General features: G+C 42.7%; 1 protein-coding gene across 3 annotated transcripts in view; it reads right to left on the bottom strand.

Moving 5' to 3' along the window:
• LOC121279139 (acyl-protein thioesterase 1-like) overlaps positions 1-22,756 on the bottom strand; it is a 60,298-nt gene that overhangs the window by 7,865 nt on the left and 29,677 nt on the right. For 2 of the 3 annotated variants that reach the window (XM_041190106.1, XM_041190107.1), the window contains exons 6-7: positions 16,261-16,334; positions 531-632 (exon numbers count right to left, since the gene is read on the bottom strand). In XM_041190106.1, the coding sequence (XP_041046040.1) occupies positions 531-632; positions 16,261-16,334 (176 nt within the window). Of the gene's footprint in view, positions 1-530; positions 633-5,350; positions 5,854-16,260; positions 16,335-22,756 lie in introns of those variants that run through there. The other variant, XM_041190105.1, reaches the window with a different exon arrangement.

Here is a 22,756-nt window from a genome sequence, read left to right as displayed (position 1 = left end):
AGAGAAGCCATTCTCTAGCTACTTTTCGATAGATAAGAATGGAACCACATGAGAGCAGTCCCACTCAGCTGGATGATAATGGAGAGGCATTGGAGGAGGCTAGTATGGTCAGTCATGTCAAAGGCTGGGGAGGAGGGAAGATTCGTGATTTTCAAAGTGGAATTTGTCTTAAAGAAGACATGGTGCTTGTGTGGTGTTGAATACTTCAATGGCTCAAATTTCTACTTCTTATTTGTATATAGTTATTTTATTTGTTCAGTGTGTGCATAGTCACATAGTCTTGACAGTGGCTTGATGGAGTTCTTCAAGCCTGCTTTCAAGTTTAGTCAGTGGACACTCCTTGACAATAAGGGTCATTGCATGGACTGCACCACAGCTGCAGCCTGGATGGCTTTGACAACCCCACTGATTTTGGCTGGCTGCACAGAGGCCTTGGCCAGTACAGAAATGGTTTATGGTGGGAGACTGCTACTGAAACTTGTTAGTCATTGAGTAATATTAAGCAATAGTGTGGATTATTTTATTAGTACCTCTGGAAAAGAGTTCCGAAGTGGAAGCCAACAGCTAAGGCCAATCACTCCTCCAAGTTTCTGATGTGTTGTTAGAGCAGTGTACAATGACAGAGCTCCACCCTGTAAATAAATTACACCAAGAATTAAATCACTGTTAAACCATATTATAAATAAACTATTCATGTTAACATTTTCCACCTGAAGCCCTGTTTAAAGTATCTTCAAATTTCATTACAATGAGTGCTGGCTATTACTTTGTTGATCTATGTCTGTAATGGTCAATGAATATGTAATAGTGAATAATTCTACATTTCATTACAAATTCACACTAAATTTTTTAAATTCACAATAATTTAAAGTATATCATATCGTCTAATCTTAAAGCAGAGAACTGATAATAGATTTCCTTTCCATTGCAGTGGTCACAAGCAATGCTTAAAAATCTGAGATTAAATGTGCCTAGTGCAACTTGCAGTTAGTCTTCGCATATTTTACCACATCAGGCTAGTGTTCCTAAGGGTTCAGGAGCATTATTTGGTAACCTGTGGATTATATCTACACAGTTTCATTTATATCCTGTAGAGGTTCTCATGTGCTTTACACAGCACGCAGCAAGGGTAAAAATTGCAGGTTGACAAACCCTAATACCGTACACTCCTGATGACATTTTCTATCCAGACACATTTATGTGCAAATATACATGCTTCCAAAAATCTACTGGAACAGCAGTATTGTTAGAGGAAGCTTCTGCAGGAAGGAAAAGCTCCAGTCTGCAACGACGTTATTCAGTAACCTACACAGGGAGTCAACCTTACAATGGACAAGTGGCATTTACATAGGCCTGACTTTCATTCTTGACATGTGCGCCAAGTTGGCGGGAGTGGAAGCCGCGGTTGTGTTGCAAAAGCGATTTTACGCTGGGTGGCCAATTAAGATCCGCCCAGGGGCAGGAGCCTGTCAGGCACTGGGTCCGATGGCAACCCGGCAGGCGCTTTAAAACCAGCAAAGGCAGCTCCCTGAAGGCAGCCAGGGGAGAATCTTTGAGTCTGTCCAGAAGACTGGGACAATGGCCTCTCTAGTGGCTGGAAACTTAGGGCGGGAGGGTAAGTCGGGTGGGCACTCGGCCCCATTTCTTGGGCAAGTGCCTTGTGGTCCTTGTGGAGGAGATCGGTGTCAGGCGCGGCACGCTCGTACCCAGGGATGGCAGGAGGAGGCCACTGCACCTGACCAAAATGCCTGGGAGGAGGTGGCAGCCGAGGTTAGCAGCCATGACATTGTGCGGCGCCATAAAAGGTTCAATGACCTGCTGTGCTTAGCAAGGATGAGTAGTGAGTTGGCATGGGATCAGTGCGTGAAGTGTTAAGGGCTGGCCATCCCTCCGTGGAGCTCAGGGGTGTTAGAGTCTGAATGCCAACTGTCACTGACGCCAGAGCTGGCCAAGAGGGTGAGCCTGGCTGCATGGCCTGAGTCTTGCAGGCCGAGGCCACGACTTGAATGTGCCCTGCAAGGTGTTCCTCAGGTGGGGTTGGCCAGGCTGCAATTGTGCTGCAGGTAGAATAGACTAATCAATGCTTCTCTGTCCTTTCAGGAGAAGAGAAGCCATAACATCTAGGGATCAAAGACAGTCGGAGGACCCCAAACCACTTAATTTTAATGAGGTACAAAATGGATGCCTTTGGGTTGGAGTGCCGACACCCACCTCGGTCAGCCGGTAATGGAAAGGCAGGGATCTCTGACGAAGGTAAGAGTGCAGTGCACAGAGGTGAGAGTGTCAAACTGTGCAAACATTCTTGTGTAGTCTCATCATTAATGGGAACCTCAAACCTGGAGACTCCATTGATCATTGCCCCGTGATGCAGATCTCCATCGTCTCACCAGGGTGCCTAGCTTGCAGAGTGGCAGTTTGTTGACTTAAACTAATGACATGTCGTTGTTCTCCCTTAGATTCGCCAGCTCTCACTTGAACCCCGAAGAGCCACCCTTGACGCTAGAGGACAACGGGGCTTTAAACGCACCTGTGTCATACACCCTCTCGGAACCAAGCACCAGCACCTCAGTGGGCATTAGATCATCGGCCAGAATGTTGGTGCACAACTGTGAGGGCACTTCACACTCGTTTGAGCAGGTAGAGGCAGAGAGTGCCTAGGATCCCGGCAGTCGGAGGACTGCTGGAGACCAGCATCATGCTGAACCAAAGGCAGATGGGGAGCTTTTGGAGTCATCCAGTAGGTGGCAGATGCTGGATGTCCAGTGGGATGTGTGGGAAGATCTAGCAGAGATCCATGAAGGTATGCTTGGTTTATGCTTTGGAGGAGTCCATGCAGAGCATCATCACCAAATGCACTGCCTCCTTCATGTACAGAATGGCAACTCTTATGGAAAGGCAACTCCAGGAAGAGAATCACAGGTTCCTGGAGTGCATTCGGACCTGCAAGCCCTCACACAGGCACTGACCACCTGAGGTTAGTGCCAGTGTAGGAGGTGGATGAGGCACCCTGTATCGTAGCTAGGTGCCTGTCCATCAATGATGAGCAGGGAGGTCCAGAGTGACCTTATGTTGGTGCACAGCCTGCTTGTCGTCTCTGCAGGCTCCTCTCTGGGCGCCCTGGATGATGGCAGTAGCGGCTCTGCCCCTCTGCCAGTGACCGTGGCATCTGATGAGGCTGCAATGACTGGGAAGATGCCAGCTTTGGAACTGGCCGCTTCCTCCCAGTTGGGGCCAACACAGGCTCCACTGCCCAGAAGACAACCGCCATGGTCATCAAAGCTAACAGATGAGTCACCAGGCTGCCTCCAATGCTGGTGCCAGTGATTGGGCGGGGTGGGGGACAAGACGCAGCACTTGCAAATGTAAGTTTAAGGCACCATGAGCACAAGAGGGGCTGTTCACGGGTGATCTTGTTCTGCCACATTTTGTTAATATGTTTACTGGTGTGACAATTAACACCATATACAGTTATATTCATCAGATGTGTCAACATGATATAAATTTTGCTTTTGTCTTAATGGCCTGAGTATGCTTCATTTGTTCTGTAGGTGCAGGGCACGCCAGTATCTAATACTGGACGTGAGTGGCTCCAAACTTTATTGCACAGGCACTGAGTGAACTTTGGGTTCAAAGGAAAAGGTCAAACATCTGGGATGGAGGTGGCACCCATGACATGAGGTGGCACCCATGACATGAGGTGGAAGCAGATCTTTGGCAGCCTAGCAGAAGGAGCGTTGGATCAAGGCTTCCCTGGTGTCCCTGCCTCACCGAAGCATCCAGAGGTCTGCCTCCATATACTGAGTGTTCTCACCGGGCTCCTCTGCTGACTCATCTGATGACTGGATTCATCCTCTGTAGCCTGTGGAGCTGCCTCAAGACCCTCTTCCTCCATGGGTCCCTCCTTACCAGAGCCAGATTGTGGAGAGTGCAGCATGCACTCAGTGATACATGCTCCGGGGGTAATGTAGTGCTTACCCTGAATGGTCCAGCCATTGGAAGTGCATCATCGGAAGATCTATAGTCATAGCACCGTCCTTGTGGAGGCATGACTCCTATTATAACACTGCTCTGCCTCTGTTCTTGGGTGGCAGATAGGAGTCATAAGCCACCTTTCCAACTAATAGCCCTGGTCACCCAGCAGCCATCCATCCAGTCAAGCTGGAGCAGTGAACAGCCTTTACTCTTGGCATCCGAGTGTCTTAGAATGTAAGCGTCATGAGAGCTGCCAGAGTACTTTGCACAGACTTGCAGAATCTGTCTCTTGTGGTCACAAACTATTTGAACGTTCATCGAGTGGAAGCCCTTCCTGCTGACAAAGAAACCCAGCTGACCTGCTGGCACCTTGACGGCCACAAATGTCATTACCCGTCTGAATAGAGCATCAGTCACTAGCTTGACGCAACTGTGGACAGCTGATTGGGACAGTCCACAAAGACCCCCCACTGACCCTTAGAAAGAGCCAGAGGCATAGAAGTTGAGGGCCACTGTGATCTTCAGAGCCACAGGCATGGGATGTCCACCCAGTTGGAGGTGATCTCAAGCCCAATCGTCTGACAAATGGAGGTCACAGTCTCCCTGGAGAGGTAGAGCCTCCTTCTGCATTGCACCTTGGACATTGCTGCCTGTAAACCCTGGCGGCAGGATAGTGGCCCCTTATGCCTTGAACTACCTGCTGGCTCTGCGCCCCTTGTGCCTGAGTCTCTCCTCCAACAGGTCGCTCCCCTGGAAGCTGCATAGGGACACCTGGCCTCTTCTCCCTTCTACCCCTCTCTTCCTCCTCAGAGGAGGTGCCACCAGTGGAGAGGCCACCAGCGGAGAGCACAATCCCCAATACCAGAGTAACAAAAGGCTGTCTCGTGCCTGGAAAGGTCCACACAGTCAAAGTCCTCCAGGAGCCTTGGAGACACCAATGAGTCCTGAAATGCTAAGAATGAAACACAGAACAGAGATGAAGCTGTCAAGTTCAAATAAGCACCCAGCAGCAAACAATCTCCTGAACTCCTCACTACTCACAATGGCAATGCTGCTGAGCCTTTTTATCCTGCCCTTGGATGAGGTTTTGTTAAAAGTGACCTGCCCATTTTGCCCATGTGACAAGTGTGAAATTGCACGGGGAATGTAAAATCGCAAATAACTACCTTTTTAATGGCCTTAAGTGGCCTTTTTATTATTGGCGGGCACGGCTCCGACACCCACGCATTCCCTATTGCTCGCATGTGGGATGATGTCAGGATGCCCGCCCGACGTCATCTCGCACTGTTACATCCATTTGGGTTGGTCGCGCACCCGCCCGAGAGGCATAAAATTCTGTCCATAGTGTATTTGACTTAGAAAAAGCATTCCAATACGCTTCACAGGGGAGGGGGGTTTAATCAACAACAACAAATTGCTACATTAAAGGCACAACAGAAATGCAATGTCCCAAATGCTTCAAAAACAAAAACTCGCACCACAGTCAAGGTCAGAGGTCATTTTTTAGAGGGTCCTAAAAATGGAAAGGACATGGAGGACTTCAAATAGTAAATTCGAGAGCACAGGGTCTTGACAGCTGCAGCCAAAGCTGCCAATGGTGCACAAGACACCAGGGTTGAAGGAAAGTTCTTGGAGAGGCTGTAATATTCTTTGAATGTTGTCACCTCCCAAATCTGTGTCCATCATTCCCAGATCGCTGTTTGAAAATCTCCAAAATAGGTTTATATCCCTGCCACAGTATTGAAATAGCTCGTCGAAGTCACAAATGGCATCCTGTGACTTCCTTCTTAACCTGTCCTGGTGCCTGGAAAGGTCCACACAGTCAAAGTCCTCCAGGAGCCTTGAAGACACCAATGAGTCCTGAAATGAAGCCTTGAAACGCTAAGAATGAAGCACAGAACAGGGATGAAGCTGTCAAGTTCAAATAAGTACCCAGCAGCAAACAATCTCCTAAACTCCTCAGTACTCACAATGGCCTTGACCAGGTGCCTATGTCATTCTCCTCCAATGCTTCCCCACTGTCATCCAGCTGGGTTGGACTGCTCTTCCCTGGTTCCATTATCATCTTGTTTAATCACAGCCAGAGAATAATCTGCATTGGCTTCTCTTCCTGCTCTTGCACTGTTACCTCTGTTGTCCCCCAAGAATTTATCCTTGCTTCCTCCTACAAACTGCCCCTCAGCAACATCATTCAAAAACAGTGTCAGTTTCCACATCTACATTGATGTTACCCAGCTCTTCTTTGCTCAACCCCTCCACTGATGTAAACTGTCAGGTTGTTTGTTTGACATCTAAAACTGGATGAGCGGTAATTTCCTCCAATTAAATATTGGGAAGACTGAAACTATCATTTCAGTTCCCATTGCAAACTCTATTCCTTAGCCACTGACTCCACCTCTTTCCCTGACAACTTTCTGAGGCAGACACGGATTGTTTGTACCCTTCAAGTCACATTTGACCTCAAGTTGAGCTTCTAAGACCATCTCTTTCCACCTCCGTAAATTCGACCGACTCCCTCCCTGCTTCAGCTCATTCTCATCCATACCTCTACCTCTAGACTTGATTATTCCAATGCGCTCCTGGCTGGCCTCTCACATTTTATCCTCTGTAAACTTGAGGTCATCTAAACCTTTGCTGCCTGTATCCTAACTCACACCAAGTACCTTTCACCCATCGCCCCATGCTCCTGGTTAAGCAATTACTCAATTTTAAAATTCTCATGTTTATTTTCAAATTCATCCAGGGCTGCACACCCTCACCTCCAACATCCCAATCGCTGTAACCTCCATCAGCCCCAAAATTCTTCTAGATATCTCTGGATGATCCCCAATTTTAATTGCTCCTCTATCTTGCCATGCCTTCAGCTACCAAGTTCGTAAAGCTCCGGAATGCCCTCCTGTGATAACCTTTGACCCAAAAGCATTACAGTAAGAAAAAGTTGTAATTTCTTTAAAAGGTCTGTGGAATCTGTAATTTTTTTTAACGAATGTTTGAAAAGGACTTTTAAGAGATTGCATCAATTGTAAAGGGACTAGCTTGGTAAGAAATACTGGCTCCTGACCTGGAAGCAGTACCAACAGGAAGGAAGTTAAGAAAGAAGCATTTGGGTCGGTAGACACAAAGAAGCACTGCAGACACAAAGGAGAGCTACAAGCAGACGAGCTGGAGGGTAAAGGCGAACAGTGCACAGGTGCAGGCACAAAGAGAAAGCAGACAAACAGAAAGAAGAACACAGAATTCTTATGAGGAGAAGCAAATCACTCTCAGGAAGAGGTCAGTTTTTCTGTTTGGCAGAAACTGAGGTAGGAATTCTTGGGGTCCTGTGCGAGCTGGCTAAAAAGACCTAGAAAGTTGTGTGAATAGCTCAGAGATACTGAAGAACTGGATGTTGTCCCAGAAGTAGCTAAACCATTAACCAGAGTGTTATTGGTTGGTCGGCTGAAATGGAATTCTGTAAAGCTACACTATCAAGGCTGTCATGATCCGAGGGAGTGGGGGTTTGGAGAAGTGAGTCTTGCTGATGATAACAGAAGGTGAAAATTGTAGTCAGATAGAACCTCCTGGCCTACCTTGCACGAGCAAAAAACGTAGCTATGTACTCCCACATTTGTACAGGGAATGACGTGAATCCTTGTGGTTACATAAAACATAGCTTGGTTGTATCGATTATTTAAAGTGAAATTTACCTTTTTACTTGAAGTATCATTTGTCTGGCAATTTGCGTTGGTTCTGATTCGTGTTAAAGTAAAAGCTACAAAAAGTGGAATCTTGTTAGTAATTTCTTCATTCGGGATCTTTCAGTAAATTTGGTTATTTTGATTGACGGTTTCCCAGTTACAGGGATCGTAACACTCCAAGTTTTTCAGCTTCCCCATCTTTTCTCCTTGAAGATTCTCCTGAACACCAACCTCTTCCACCATGCTAGTGGTCATTTGCCCTCAATCAACATCACAAAATACAGATTATCTGGTCGTTAGCACATTGCTGTTTTGGGGAGTTTGCTGCCCAGAAATTTTCTGCTGCATTTCCTACGTTACAACAGTGACTACACTTCAAAACTGCTTCATTGGCTGTAAAGCGCTTTGAGATGTCCGTAGTTGTGAAATGCAAATCTTTCTTAATATCACTACATGGTTCGGTGTCAAATTTATATTGCTCTTGTGAAGTGCCTTAGGACGTTTTATTACATCATAGGCACTATCTAAATACAAGTTGGTATCGTTCAACCTATGGTCCAAATGGTTACAGTGCTGAGGGGCGTAATGGCATGATTGGATTTAAGCTTTAAGCTAATTTTAAATTGAAGATACTGGGCCACCAGATGTTACTGGTGTGATAGGCGAGTAGGGCTTGTAGAATAGGACATGGACAGCAGAGGTGTTGATGAGTTTATGTTTATAAAGTATGCAGGATAGGAGGCCAACCAGGATTCTATCAAGGTAATTGAATCTGGAAGTGACAAAGACATATATGAGGGTTTCAACAGATAGCCTGAGGCATGAGCTGAGATAGGCAAAGCTATAGAAGGGGAAGTAAGCAATTTCTGAGACAGAGAGGAAGTGAATTAAGAATCTCAGCTCAGCATTGATTAAAATGGTGAAGCTGTGAACAATCTGGCTCAACCCAGGAAGGGGGTTAGAATGACTGGCAAGGGTCAAAGAGGATGGCTTGTCACTCAGTCCTCCCGCTCCAACACCAGGAAAATTGTATTTGACTGTTGTTTGACAATGCAGAGCAGCGGAGGGGATCACAGAAGTGGTGCAGATTAGAACTGGGTGTCATCAGCACACCTTCATCCCGACCTGGTTAAAAAGTCAGGATGGAGCTCACCAATGGGAAGAACAACTTCCCTGAAGCTATTTAATGCCCAATTGGCTGTTAATGGACTGGAGACAGGATTTCTGCCCCTCAGGGACAAACAGTCCTGCCTCAGAGTTGCCAGAATCTGGCCTGATAATCCAGAGTAGAGTGATGGTCAGTAATTGGCCAGGTTGGATTTGTCCCGTTTTTTCTGGGCTGGACATACCGGGGCTATTTTCCACATTGTTGGGTAGATGCCAGTGTCGAAGCTTGGCTAGGGGTGTGTCTGGTCCTGGAGCACATGTCTTCAGTACTACTGCTGGAATGCTGTCAGGGCCCATGGCCTGGCCTCATCAACCTTTGTTCAAACTATGCACTTAGGTAAATTAAATGTGGTTCTACAGGAAGAGACTGCATATTCAATGGTGAATAATCGATAGCTTTATTGATTTTGCGAATTTTAAGTGGTGTGATAGGTTTCCACATGCTCTTTCAGTTACTCTCATGTTGATCAGGGTACTCTTCATCAAGCTACTGTTCCATGGCTGTCAGGCATCCTCCACTACAATGTGCCAGTGCTTTTCTTCATCTATGATCCTGGGCAGCAATTTTCAGAAAGCTATTTTGACATTAAAAGCATGCAGCAGAGCTCAATCCTATCTTTACCCACCAAACACAGGCATACATTTTGACATGAATCACAGAATAACACAACAAATTGAAAATCTAGGAAATACTTAGCAGGTCCAGCATCATCTGTGGAGTGAGAAAACAGAGTTAACATTTCAGGTCAATGATCTCGTCAATTCTGACGAAAGTAATTGACTTGAATCATCAACTCTGTTTCTCTCTCCAAAGGTGATGCCAGATTTACTGAGCATTTACAGTATTTCCTGTTTTTAATTCAGATTTCCAGCATGTGGGGAGGCGATGGCATAGTGGTATTGTCACTGGACAAGTTATCTAGGGTAATGCTCTGGGGACCTGGGTTCGAATCCCGCCAGAGTAGATGGTGAAATTTGAATTTCATAAAAATCTGGAATTAAAAGTCTAATGATGACCATGAAACCATTGCCAATTGTCGTTGAAACCCACCTGGTTCACTAATGCCCTTTAGGGAAGGAATCTGCCGTCCTTACCTGGTCTGGCTTACATGTGACTTCAGACCCATAGCAATGTGGTTAATTCTTAAAAAAGTCCTCTGAACAATGGCAATTAGGGATGGGCCAGAGATGCCTACATCGCAGGAACAAATAAAAAAAAATCCGCAGTATTTCGCTCTTATAGGAGTAGAAATTTTACCCGTCCAAATTAAGAGGTTACTTGGAAGAAGAAACAATCCTCATTATGTATTGCAAGCCTGCCACAAGACCAAAATCCTGTTTTTGATTTTGATATTGTGTTGAAAATCTGGTGCATCGGTTTTTTTTTATTCATTCATGGGATGTGGGCTTCGCTGGCTAGGCAAGCATTTATTGCCCTTCCCTAGTTGCCCTTGGGAAGGTGGTGGTGAGCTGCCTTTTTGAACTGCTGCAGTCCACATTGCTGTTAGGAAGGGAGTTTCAGGATTTTGACCCAGCGACAGTGAAGGAATGGCAATATATTTCCAAGTCAGGATGGTGAGTGACTTGGAGGGGAATTTCCAAGTAGTGGTGTTCCCATCTATCTGCTGCCCTTGTCCTTCTAGGTGGTAGTGGTTGTGGATTTGGAAGGTGCTGTCGAAGGAGCCTTGGTGAATTCCTGCAGTGCATCTTGCACATGGTACACACTGCTGCTACTGTGCGTCGGTGGTGGAGGGAATGAATGTTTGTGGTGTCAATGAAGCGGACTGGTTTGTCCTGGACGGTATCCAGCTTCTTTAGTGTTGTGGGAGCTGCATTCATCCAGGCAAGTGGGGAGTATTCCATCACACTCCTGACTGGTGAATAGGCTTTGGGGAGTCAGGAGGCGAGTTACTCGTCATACGATTCCTAGCCGCTGACCTGCTCTTGTAGCCACAGTATTTATACAGTTAGTTCAGTACAGTTTCTGGTCAATCTCCCAGCATGTTTATAATGGGGGATTCAGTGATGGTAATGCCATTGAACATCAAGGGGCGATGGTTGGATTCTCTCTTATTGGAGATGGTCATTGCCATCTTGTGTGGCGCAAATGTTACTTATCACTTGTCAGCCCAAGCCTGGATATTGTCCAGGTCTTGCTGCATTTGGACATGGACTGTTCCAGTATCTGAGGAGTTGTGAATGGTGCTGAACATTGTGTAATCATGAGCGAACATCCCCACTTCTGACCTTATGATGGAAGGAAGGTCATTGGTGAAGCAGCTGAAGAGGGTTGGGCCTAGGACACTACCCTGAGGAACTCCTGCAGTGATGTCCTGGATGAGTGACCTCCAACAACCACAACCATCTTCTTTTGTGCTAGGTCTGACTCCAACCAGCGGAGAGGTTTCCACCATCATTCCAATTGACTCCTGCTTTGCTAGGGCTCCTTGATGCCACACTTGGTCAAATGCTGCCTTGATGTCAAGGGCAGTCACTCTTACCTCACCGTGTTGCAGAATATAACTTCTGGTTTTCAGAATTAACTGTAGATAAATGGGGGAAGCTATTTGAGAAATTGATAAGCAATCCTTAAGTAAATGCAATTCAAATAAGCTTGGAGGCAATTACAGTTAAAAGTTAACTAATGCTTATCTTACAAGGTCAGAGGTAAAAGTATAAAACTTGAACATTATTGAGCCATCTCTGGGCTTGTAATGGAGCCAGAAAGTCTACCCTTACTTCAAGAAAAGATTTAAATTAGGTATGTAGCTCTCAGTTCAAGAGAAGGTAAAACCTGGTTGTAAACAACAGAGTTCCTTAACAAAGCCAGCACTTTTGGGAAAGAGTGTTGCAAAACTCCATTAGAGATGGAGATTATTCATATTGGTTTCAGAATATCTGTTTGAGCTATCTCAAAGCTTGCCACGTTGGCATAGAGATAGTGATTTCGGGGGGAGCCCTGGTTAGAAGGTTATTTTGTCTAATTCTGACAGAAGCAAGCAGTTTAGTTTGGAAACAGCCAGAGGCAGTTTTGTGTAGGATGCAACTACACAAGAGAGCCAAAATACATGAGTATTAGTCAGGCCTGCATTCTAGCAGACAAAATATGAACTTTATCATTCACTATGCGGATTGTGGGTGGGGACACAAGCTCAGTTTGGAATTTATGAGGAGGAAAGAAGCTGAAAGATTTTCCTAGTTTGAAGCTAGTGAAAGAAATCTACAGTGGTCCTCACAGAGCCTTGTGGCAGAAAGTAGTCAGCTTGAATAGTTAGCTTGGAAAGAGCTTTACAGAATCTGTGAAAGCGGACTGGGAAAAAGCAGTCTATGTATATCTAAATCCATGACAAGGAGCTGAAGAGTCCAAGTCTTTAAAGAAATTTGGAGCATCATTTAGCCAAAAGTTAATCAAAGGATTCCCATAAAATTTGTATCTTTGAAAAAGCTGGAATACGGAGGAGAATTGAAGTAAATTCCAGAGGACTATGGCATAACTTGGGGTTAGTCCTAGGAAAAGTGAAGATTTCATAAGATAAGGAAACTCTTGGGGGAAATAAACAGTAACACAAAGTTCATCGCTTAAGTAGTTATAAACTATAACTAGGTGGGAATGCGAGTGGTGATGAGGATGCTAAGAGGCTCTAAGGTGATTTAGACAAGTTGAGTGAGCAGGCAAATACATGGCAGATGGAGTGTAATGTGGATAAGTGTGAAGTTATCCACACTGGTAGGAAAAACAGAATGACAGTATTATTTACATGGTGATAGATTCAGAAATGTTGATGTATAAAGGGACTTGAGTGTCCTTGTACACCAATCACTGAAAGCAAGCATACAGGTGCAGCAAGCAGTTAAGGCAGCAAATTATATGTTGGCCTTAACTGCAAGAGGTGTGAGTACAGAAGCAAGGATGTCTTGCTGCAGCTATACAGGGCCTTGGTGAGACCACACCTGGAGTACTGTGTGCAGTTTTGGTCTCCTTTCCTAAGATAGGCTATACTTGCCATAGAGCGAATGTAGCAAAGGTTCACTAGACTAATTCCTGGGATGGCAGGATTGTCGTATGAGGAGAGATTGGACTGACTAGGCCTGTATTCACTGGGATTTAGAAGAATGAAAGGTGTCACAATCTCAGGATACAGGGTAGGACATTTAGGACCGAGATGAGGAGAAACTTCTTCACTCAGAGGGTGGTGAACCTGTGGAATTCTCTAGCACAGAGCGCTGTGGAGGCCAAGTCACTGAATATGTTTAAGAAGAAAATAGATTCCTAGACTCTAAAGGCGTCAAGGGGTATGCGGAGACAGTGGGAGTATGGTGTTGAGATAGAGGATCAACCATGATCATATTGAATGACTGAATTACCTACTCTGCTTCTATTTTCTAATTTTCTATATAAAGTTATAAAGCTTGCTTTGTTTAATTTATCTTTTTATGCAATAAAGTTTGTTTTTATTTAAAAATATGAAATTGTGTGTTGTAGGTCTGTCAGTTAATTGCTGGGTGCTTCGGATTTCTTCTTTCTACTTTAACGGTTCCTAACAGGATCATATCAAAATAAGAAAATACAATAGTAACATAGGAATGCTTCTATAGGAACAATACTTGAAGGAATCTGTAGCCATTTGTTCCCCAATCCTGTGTACCAGAAATGTTACTCAGTTTGGTACTGCACAACAACAAATTAAAGAGAGCCTGGGAGAAGTCTGTTGTGCAGCACTCTTCCCATGAATGAGAATGGAATTAATTTAAAGTTCCTTTAGAGTACATGTTGATATGTTGAAGCTGACTATCCATTGGTAGCTATGATTTTATTTACTCATAATTGAGACTTAATACATTACGGTATTTGAGCAGCAGCTTACAAAGTAGAACTGAGGATTAATTAATGCCCTTCGAGTTGAAGGTGTGCCTATTCCACATACCTTCTACTTGAAGAAGCGTAGTTATGAAACCCAAACTTGCCTTGTTGGAAAGCGCGGAGGTTGGGAGCTTAAACTCCCGACGGACCTTGGAGCTTTAGCACATGTGCAGACAGGGAGCAGGCTGCACATGTGCAGATTGGCATTTTTACATTTATTTTAGGCCCAGTGCTCTTGTGCATAAGAAAACAGTGTGAAAACCTAGGACAGGTGATCGGGAGTGGAGTGCCACTGAAAAGAAGAGTCCCAGGCAGGGGACAGGGGACAGCTAGAGGTTCTAAAGAGACAGGGACAGGAAGAGGTCCCAGTTTAGTTAAAAGGAGAGGGGCAGAGAAACAGGCTGCAAATAGGAAAAGGATCAGGAGCAAACTTTAAGTGAAGAGGACTCAAGGGAAGCCCCGGTATTGAAGAGGGTTCAGAAAAAGCCCTGAAGATCCAAGAAGGCAGTTGAAGGTTGGTGACTCTGTGCTGCAGGCTGCTGGGACAAAGGTACCCTGTTCGAGCAGTAGTGTTCTGCTTGGCGCAATTGAAGAGCTGAAGTTGTGCTTGTGAGTTGGTGTTTCAATGTATACATGGGAGTCCAGGGGAACAGAATCTTGGGACATATGATTGAAACCTTGTGAGGTGGGCCGTTGTTGAAGCCGTATGAGTTGGAGAGAATTCCAAAGTTAGATTTTGGAAGGTGAGGACTGGAATCTCTCCTGAGAGAGATAGTTTCAGGGAGATTGGTTGACTCAGTGTCACTGATGTCTGGGTGGGTTGTTGAGAAATCTGTGGGCTCTGTTTTGATCGCATTTGGCATTTATTGTGCAGAGTAGTGTGTTCAAACACAGTTTGTCTGTTAATTCACATATGCCTTATATACTCAACGTTCAGGGTTAATAAGGCAGATATTTCAAATTGATTTATCTTTCTGACCTTGTATAGTGAAGTATATTTTTGTTTGCTCAAAACTCCTGGAATCTTGTGGCTTTATTCATTGAGCAAGTATCTCACACAAAATGTTATTTGTCCCTAACTAGATCTTACTGAAAACTTGGCGGTATGGCCTCGGGATCATTAACAGGCAGCTACACCCGCCTGGTGTCCTTCCATGCCCTTCTACACTGAAAGTGACCCATACTCACTAGGATATAGTCCAAATATCTGGAACTGTGCAGAAATCTATCCAATCATAGGTTCAGCAAGCTTTGTGTTCAGGCACAGGCCTTAGCCTCCCTTACCTGTATTTTAGCCTTAGCATAATCCTTTTCTATGCCTGTTTTAGTTTCCAGGGTTAATGATACAACCCTGCATCTGGAGGATAATAAGTGTAAGTGCAAACAAAATCTAGATTTTAACATGCCTTTCCCCATTTCTGAAAAAATAAATCTCTCAACTAGCTACCTTCATATTAAAAAGCATTCCAGCAAAGTTTAATGCTGAAAAATAGTACGTGAATCATATTTATCTATACTTAAGCAACTTTCAAAAGTATGTGCATTTCCACACACACAGATAAAGATGAGAGATGAAGCTGTAGACAGTTCCACACCTCATGCTGTTCTTTCTTTTCCTCTTCTAGAAGTAATTAGTTTTTGCAATAACAAGGCCACTTGTGATCTTGCACCTGCCAGAAGTCAGCAGGCAATCCACAATAGTATATTTTTGCAGAACAGTAACTTTAGAGAAAAGCACAAGGTCATTTATCTCTTGCATTGCCTAATTCCTCAAAAATTTCTCATAAACCTATATTCTCACAAGAATTGCTAACCCCATTCATCATAAAAGGTTGCCAACACAATTTTAGGATCTTTCAGCTTTGCTTGATTTGCTGTGTCACTAGCACTTAATATTTTGTAAATGTACTGGTAGGTACTTCAGTAATGCCCACATCTCAAAGACAGAAATTGTGCAAAAATAAAGGAATTAAAATCATGAACATTGACAATGCTCCAAGGTTATTAAAATAGATTATGATGTCACAGTAGGGAGAGTTCTCTTAATATCCTTGGTTGGCATTTCTAAAACATAAAACCAATAACACTGATAAATGCCCAGAGAAACATTTAAATTTGCGACATTGAAAATTATGGGAAAACTGCTTCTCTCTCAATTCAAAGTTAGCAAAAATTAGGGCTCATTATGTTTTTATTTTGGCAGTATCTTTTCTAAAGTTACACTGTAATAGAAAAAAACATCTAATCGATCATTCTGTATTTTGGTGATAATCAGTCACCAATATTACATAGACCAAGAGATTAGACATGCAAACAAAAGCAGAATTCTGTGGATGATGGAAATCTGAAATCAAAACAAAAAATGCTGGAAGCATTCGGGTCAGGCAGCATCTGTGAAGAGAAATAGAGTGAACATTTCAGGTTCAGATGACCTTTCCTCTGTGTTCTTAAAAAGGTAATCTCAACCTGAAATGTTAACTGTTTCTTTTCACAGATGCTGCCTGATCGGCTGAGTATTTCTAGCATTATTTATTTTTATTGCATTAGATATGATGCCTTGTTCATAAGCATATGATACATTACCTGAGAAAAGCCTCCCAAAATAATTCGGTGAGATGGTATCCCATTCTTAACTTCTAGATCTATCATTGCTTTAACTGTAAAACAAATAAAATTAAGCAGATATTACATTGTATTTACTCAGTGCAGACAAAACGATGCAATCTCCTTAAGAAAATTATATATATTTTTATTTTGTATAAATTGTATACCTAAAAGAACAAGACCATCATTGCCCTCCCCCACACGCCACCTCCCCAAAAATCTTACCGTGGGTGTCACCATAATAACTCGGCCTTTGAAGTCACCCTCCAAACACAGTATAAAGATGAACTGCTGGCAAGGGCGTGGGTGGTCACCATTTTGAAATGTCAACAGCATCCGAAGCAAAGAGTGAGCATGTCTTAAACTCCCGCATGTCTTCGCAGTACAGTATGTATCTCCTACTTGATCTATTGTGCCTAGTTATAAGGCATTAGTAAGTATAACATATTTGTGGGGTGAAAAATTGAGGTTGACTACTAATGTGAGTATAGCATGTTGTGCCTTAAAAAGGGGTTGACTTATATGCCGAGTATTTGCAAATCATGATTTTTGGAGCCAGAAAATGGAGTTGCCTTATACGCCAGGTGGACTTGTATCCCACAATTTACTGTACCCTTCACCACAAATCCTTGAAACAGCTGCCCATCTCCAGTATCTCTTTCCTGTCAAAGTCCAGGGTAATTTAGTTCACTGTTAGCTTCCAAATCCATGCTCACCTTTCCCAATTCCCCATTTCAGTACCTCTAATCAGTTTGTGCTCCTTCCATAGCACCGAAACTTCTCTTTTCCAAAGATGCAAATAGATCTCTGTGACTCTGACCATGGTGCAAAATCGCTCAACTTGCCTTTAAACTTTGACAGTGCCAACCACACCATCCCCACCAATGATTCTCCTCCACTCTATATCAGAGAGACGGACATCACTTTGCTATACTCTTCCTTTCCTTATAATAGCCACATCATCTGCTGTAATGGGCTCTCTTCTCACCCCAAGCAAGTTACCTCAAGTCCTCAAAGGAAGTACCCTTGCCACCTTCCTCTTCTACATTCTGCTCCAGCAATGTTGTCCACTGGGGCACATATGTTGACAATAGCCGGCTCCACCTCTCAATTCTTCGACAGCCTTGTTGTTAAATTGTTTTCCCAACATCCAGTTTTGGTAAACTGCAATTTCCTCCATCTAAATATTGGGAAAACCCAAGTCATCATCTTAGGTCTCTGCCACAAGTGCCGCCTTCGTCACCGATTCCAGTTTGAACCAGGCTGTTAGCAATGTTGCCATCCTATTTGATCCGAGCTAAACTTACAGCCCCATATCCTCTCAATTACAGAACCATCTATTTCCATCTCTGGAACACTGCCCACCTCTAACCTTTCTTAACCCAATTGATTACTGAAACTTGCAGAAATGATGTGATAATTTCCTGCCCAGTTGAATTTCCACTTAATTTTTATCACTTTGAATGAGAAATTATTTTCAGGAAGGACACAAAAATTTATAATCTTCATTAACAAAGCTTGTGCAGTCAGGATTAAAAGTATGATTTTGATGGTAACATTCCACAGGATACCACTTCAAAGGCATTCAGTTTGGTTAGACAAGTGAGAAAAGGATGAGTCAATATTGATTCTTACCCTCAGTTACAGCAATCAACGTAAACATTAAAAAGTCCATGTTCTACATACCAGCCAACAAACATTAATTGAACTTAACATTCTATGTGGTAAAATCAACAATCATATCACAATCTCAGTTGCATAATTCCCAGTTCAAATCAAATTGGTATTCTTGCATGACTTCACTCAGGGTTAACTTAGTTGTGAAGATTGTTTACAACAGAAACTCCTCAGTCATTAAACAAGGCAACAAGAAAGTGTATGAAAGGTGAAAGGAAACAAATTAGATGCACAAATTATAATTCTTAAAGTGTAGAAATTTTTGGCTAAAACTCAATTTGAATTTGATTTGACCAATTCAAATTATTGTATGCATAATGTTTTGATTGGTAAAATAAAAACTTGAAATATATAATTAGGAAAGACTCACACAATGAAAAAATACATGAACTAATCTACTAGACAGGGAAATGAAAACACTGGGGCCATTAAAAGTTCAATGTTGAAGAAAGAACTTGCATTGATAGAGTCTTTCATGACCTCAAAATCCCAAAGTGCTTTACAGCCAATTAAGTGTTTTTTTTGAAGTGTAGTTTACTAGTGTAATGTAGGAAATGCCACAGCCATGAAATAATGACCAGGTAATCTGTTTCCCTGGCGTTGGTTGAGGGACAAACTTTGACCAGGGTGACAGGGAGCACTCAATCATAACAGTACAGAAGGAGGCCAATCACCCCATTGAGTCAATAACAGTTCTCTATCGAGTAATCCGTTTAGTTCCATTCCTCTGCTCTATCCTCAAGTTACTATACAATTTCCTCTTGAAATCATTGATCATCTCCACTTCCACCATCCTCGTTGGCAATGAGTTCTAGGTCATTACCACATGTTGCATAAAAAAGTACCTCCTCACATTCTCCTACATCTCTTGTCCAAAACCTTAAATCAGCGCTCCCTTGTCCTTGTACCATCAGTTAATGGAATGGCTTTTTGGACTGCCTTATCTAAATCTGTCATAATCTTGTACACCTCTATCAAATCTCCCCTCAATCTTCTTTACTTCAAGGAGTACAAACTCAGCTTCTCCAAACTAACTTTGTAGTTGTAGTATTAGGGTTGAAAGGGTTAATGTGTGGGACTGTGGAAACAGCACTGCCCATAATAAACATAAAAGACAAAAAAATGGGAGTGGGCCATTTGGCCCATTGAGCCTGTTCCACCATTTACTAAGATCATGGCTGATCTGATGGTGGCCTTAACAGCACTTTTTGCCTGTGCCCCATAACCCTTGAGTTCCTTATCAATAAAAACTTTGTCTAATTCAGGGATTGGTTTCTCGATTGAACATTTCCAGAGTAATAGGCTTACTAATTTTCTTCTCTTCACCATCATCCCCATAATATTTGTGAATATATTTAAAATCAAAACACATTCTACAAAAATTGAACCTTCTCAAGTTTCATTCAGAGGTCCAAGCATAATATAGCATGTTCAGACATCCAGTTGACAACTATAACATTTCCCAAGCTATTTCAACCTGCTGTTTAAAGAAGCACTACTATATGAATCAGGAAATGCCTTTAATTTAATCAAATTTGGGTTGAAGATGTTTGGTTAGTCATGTTAAGAAATTAAACTCTACAGGTTATTACACAACCAGTTGATTGCCTGTTTTATTCACTGTATTCTTTCCTTTTTATTCCTTTCATAATGGTGATGTAAGAGATATAAGACCAAGTGTCGAGAAAGAGAATGCTTCTAGCTTAGGTAGGGTATCACATAGTTGTGCATGTCTGTATATAGTTCCGTTATATCCAATAAACCTGTTACTGTTTAGACATAGCAACATCTCAGCAATAATTCCTCAGCCAGTCCGACCCAACAAAGAACAGCAGCTAAAATCCCCCATTCTTAGAACCAGACCCTCTCAAGGACTCTCACGTTTCCCAAAGTATGGTGACCAGGACTGGATGCAATACTTTTGTTGTAGCCAACCCAATGCTTTGTAAAGGTTCAGCGTAACTTCTCTGCTTTTGTACTGAATACCTCTATTTATGAAGCCCAAGATCCCATTAGTTAGCTTTGCTTTGCTAACTAATCTCTCAATTTGTCCTGCCACCATCAAAGATCTGTTCACATGAACAGATGAAGCTCACATGAAGCTCAGTTCCTTTTGTCCCTGCACACTTAATAGAACTGTGTCATTCAGTCTTTATTGCCTCTCTTATCCTTTCTGTCAAAATGCATCACTTCACATTTCTCTACATTAATTTCCACCTGTCACTTGCCTGCCCATTATGTTAAACTCTATGTCCTTTGCAACAGGTTGGTATCCTCTTCACTGTTTGCCATACGTTCAAATTTGGTATCATCAGAAAACTTTGCTTTGTATTCCAATATCCATGCCATTTATACTTATCAAAAAAGCAGTGGTCCTAGCACTGGTGTCATGAAGGGATATTAATGTATATAATACTACTGGAATTTTTCTTTTTTAAATAGATGTTTAGTCTATGTATATGTTAATTGGATTAAAGGCAGCTAGTTTGAGTGCTTTGATGTATAGTAGTTTTGAGATGTAAACAGTAAGGTAGGGGATACATTTGCATTTTGTTGAACAGAGCATTCAAAGACTGGGGGTGAAATCTTGTACCTAGCTAGGAGACACCAAGCAATATGTTTATATTACTAATAAAGTTGGTACTATGAAAGGGGTTAGAAGAGGTAGAGTTCAAAGGACCTGGTGATACAATGAGAATTTGCATTCAAAGGGAGAGGCTAGGTATAATAGAAAGGAGTTTGTGTGTGCAGGGCAGAGGCATGTAATATCTAATCAGTTGTAAGCCTACAACTGTCTGCAAAGGAACCAAATTGAAAGGAACCATATTCTGAATTTGTAAGGTGAAAATGCTTTGCCTGGTGTCTGTTTAAGTCTATTGGTTATTGTTGCCTTCGTGGAGATTAATTTGGAAATTTGTGAAAAAGTTATGATAGTAGTAATTTGTAGCCAAGTGTATGTGTTTAATTTGTTGTAAATTAATAAATGTTTCATTTAGTTTGATATAAAAACCTCTGGGTGGGTTCATTTCTGAATTCAGAGCTGCATCTCAAACATACCAATTGAAAATATAGGTTATGACAGTTGTTTAAAGTTTCCCTCTGGGATTTTAAATAACAGCCTTTACCAACTGCTGTATCATGAAACTGGCCCTTGGGGAACACCGCTATATATTATCCTGCAATCTGAAAAACAACAATTTACCCTGACTCATGTTTTCTGTCCTTAAGCCAATGTTTTTTTTTAATCTAAGCTGACATTGACCCTCCTCTTCTATGAGCCTCAGTTTTGTTTTATAGCCTTTCAGGTGGTACTTTGTCAAACACTTTCTTAAAATCCACAGACAACATTCACTGCATTCCCCTCACCTTGTGTTTAGCCAAACATAATCTGCCTTTTACAAGTGTGCTGTCTTTGTATTTCTTGTAGTCCTTTGGCTGCTCCTAACTCATATAGTACGACTTCCTTCTCTAGTACAATCCATCACGCTCACTCCTTTATGCATCTTATTTCTTCTATCGGCTTCCATATACTGTCTCCCATCCCCCTGCAATTTAGTTTAAACTCTCCCAAACTACATGAGTAAACCTAGCCACGAGGACGTTACTCCCAGCCCTGTTAAGATGCAACCCATCCACTTTGAACAGATGCCTCCTGTCCTAGAATTGGTTCCAATGCCTTAAGAATCTGAAGCCCTCCCTCATGCACCATGCCTCAAGCCACACATCAATCCTCTCAATCTTCCTATTTCTGTACTGGCTAATGCGTGGTACTGGGAGTAATTCAGAGATTACAACTGCTGAGGTCTTACTTTCAAACTTTCTCCTCATAATTGGACCTCATTATCTTCCCTCTCTATGTTTTTAGTGCTGATATGTACAACTTCTGGCTCACTCCCTTCTCCCTGCAGGACATTCTGCATCTTTTCCATGACGTCCTTTACCCTGGCACCCGGTGGGTGGGGGGGTGGGGGCACAGACCATGTGATATGCACAATGCTGATTACAGATAACTATCTGTCCCCCTAACTATGGAATCTGCTATAATGACTGCATTTTTACACTTTACTGTTCCCTATTGTTCACTGGTTCCATGGTTTGGACTGGGCTCGTCATTCCCAGCGGTCTCCAATGCTGAGTATCAGTTTGATGATGGCTCTCGCTCCTAGTCTTAGGCCAACTCTACCACCACTGTATTTAACCGTGCCAGTCTTACTCCTGGTCTTGGGCTTCCTCTACAGCCGCCATTCTATTTATTCCCCACTCTACTTTGAAAGGATGCCATGGAATGTTTCAAATACATCCAAGAGGGCAGATGGAACATTGGTTTTAATGTCTCATCTGAATGATGGCACCTTAGACAGTGTAGAATTCCCTCAGTACTATACTGGAGCTTCAGCCTGAATTTTGTGCTCAAGTGTCTAGAGCTGGATTTGAAATTTCTGACTCAAAGGCAAGAGTGCTACCACTGAGCCAATGCTGACATCTTGTGCCAGTACAGAGCACCTTCACCCAGACAAGATTTGCCAAGCAAACTAAAGACCACCATAGCAAGTAGGTTTGTCAACAAGATATAAATTTAAGTGGAACAAATGACTTTCCTTATCCTGTATTTTGTGCATCAAACAAAAAATAAAGTGGGAAATTCAAAACTTGAGTGAAGGCCCACCTCAAAGATCAATGCATTATAGATATATTATTTAGAATATATGTATGAATAGTACATCTTATAAAAGGTTTACCAGATTCCAGGGATAACATTGACAATGATGCACAAAGTGACAAGATTTGCATATTTTTA

The sequence above is a fragment of the Carcharodon carcharias genome, chromosome 6 (assembly GCF_017639515.1).
Source record: "Carcharodon carcharias isolate sCarCar2 chromosome 6, sCarCar2.pri, whole genome shotgun sequence".
Lineage (NCBI taxonomy): Eukaryota > Metazoa > Chordata > Chondrichthyes > Lamniformes > Lamnidae > Carcharodon > Carcharodon carcharias.
Note: the sequence above shows the minus strand (reverse complement) of the source record. Positions and strands in the feature narration are given on the sequence as shown.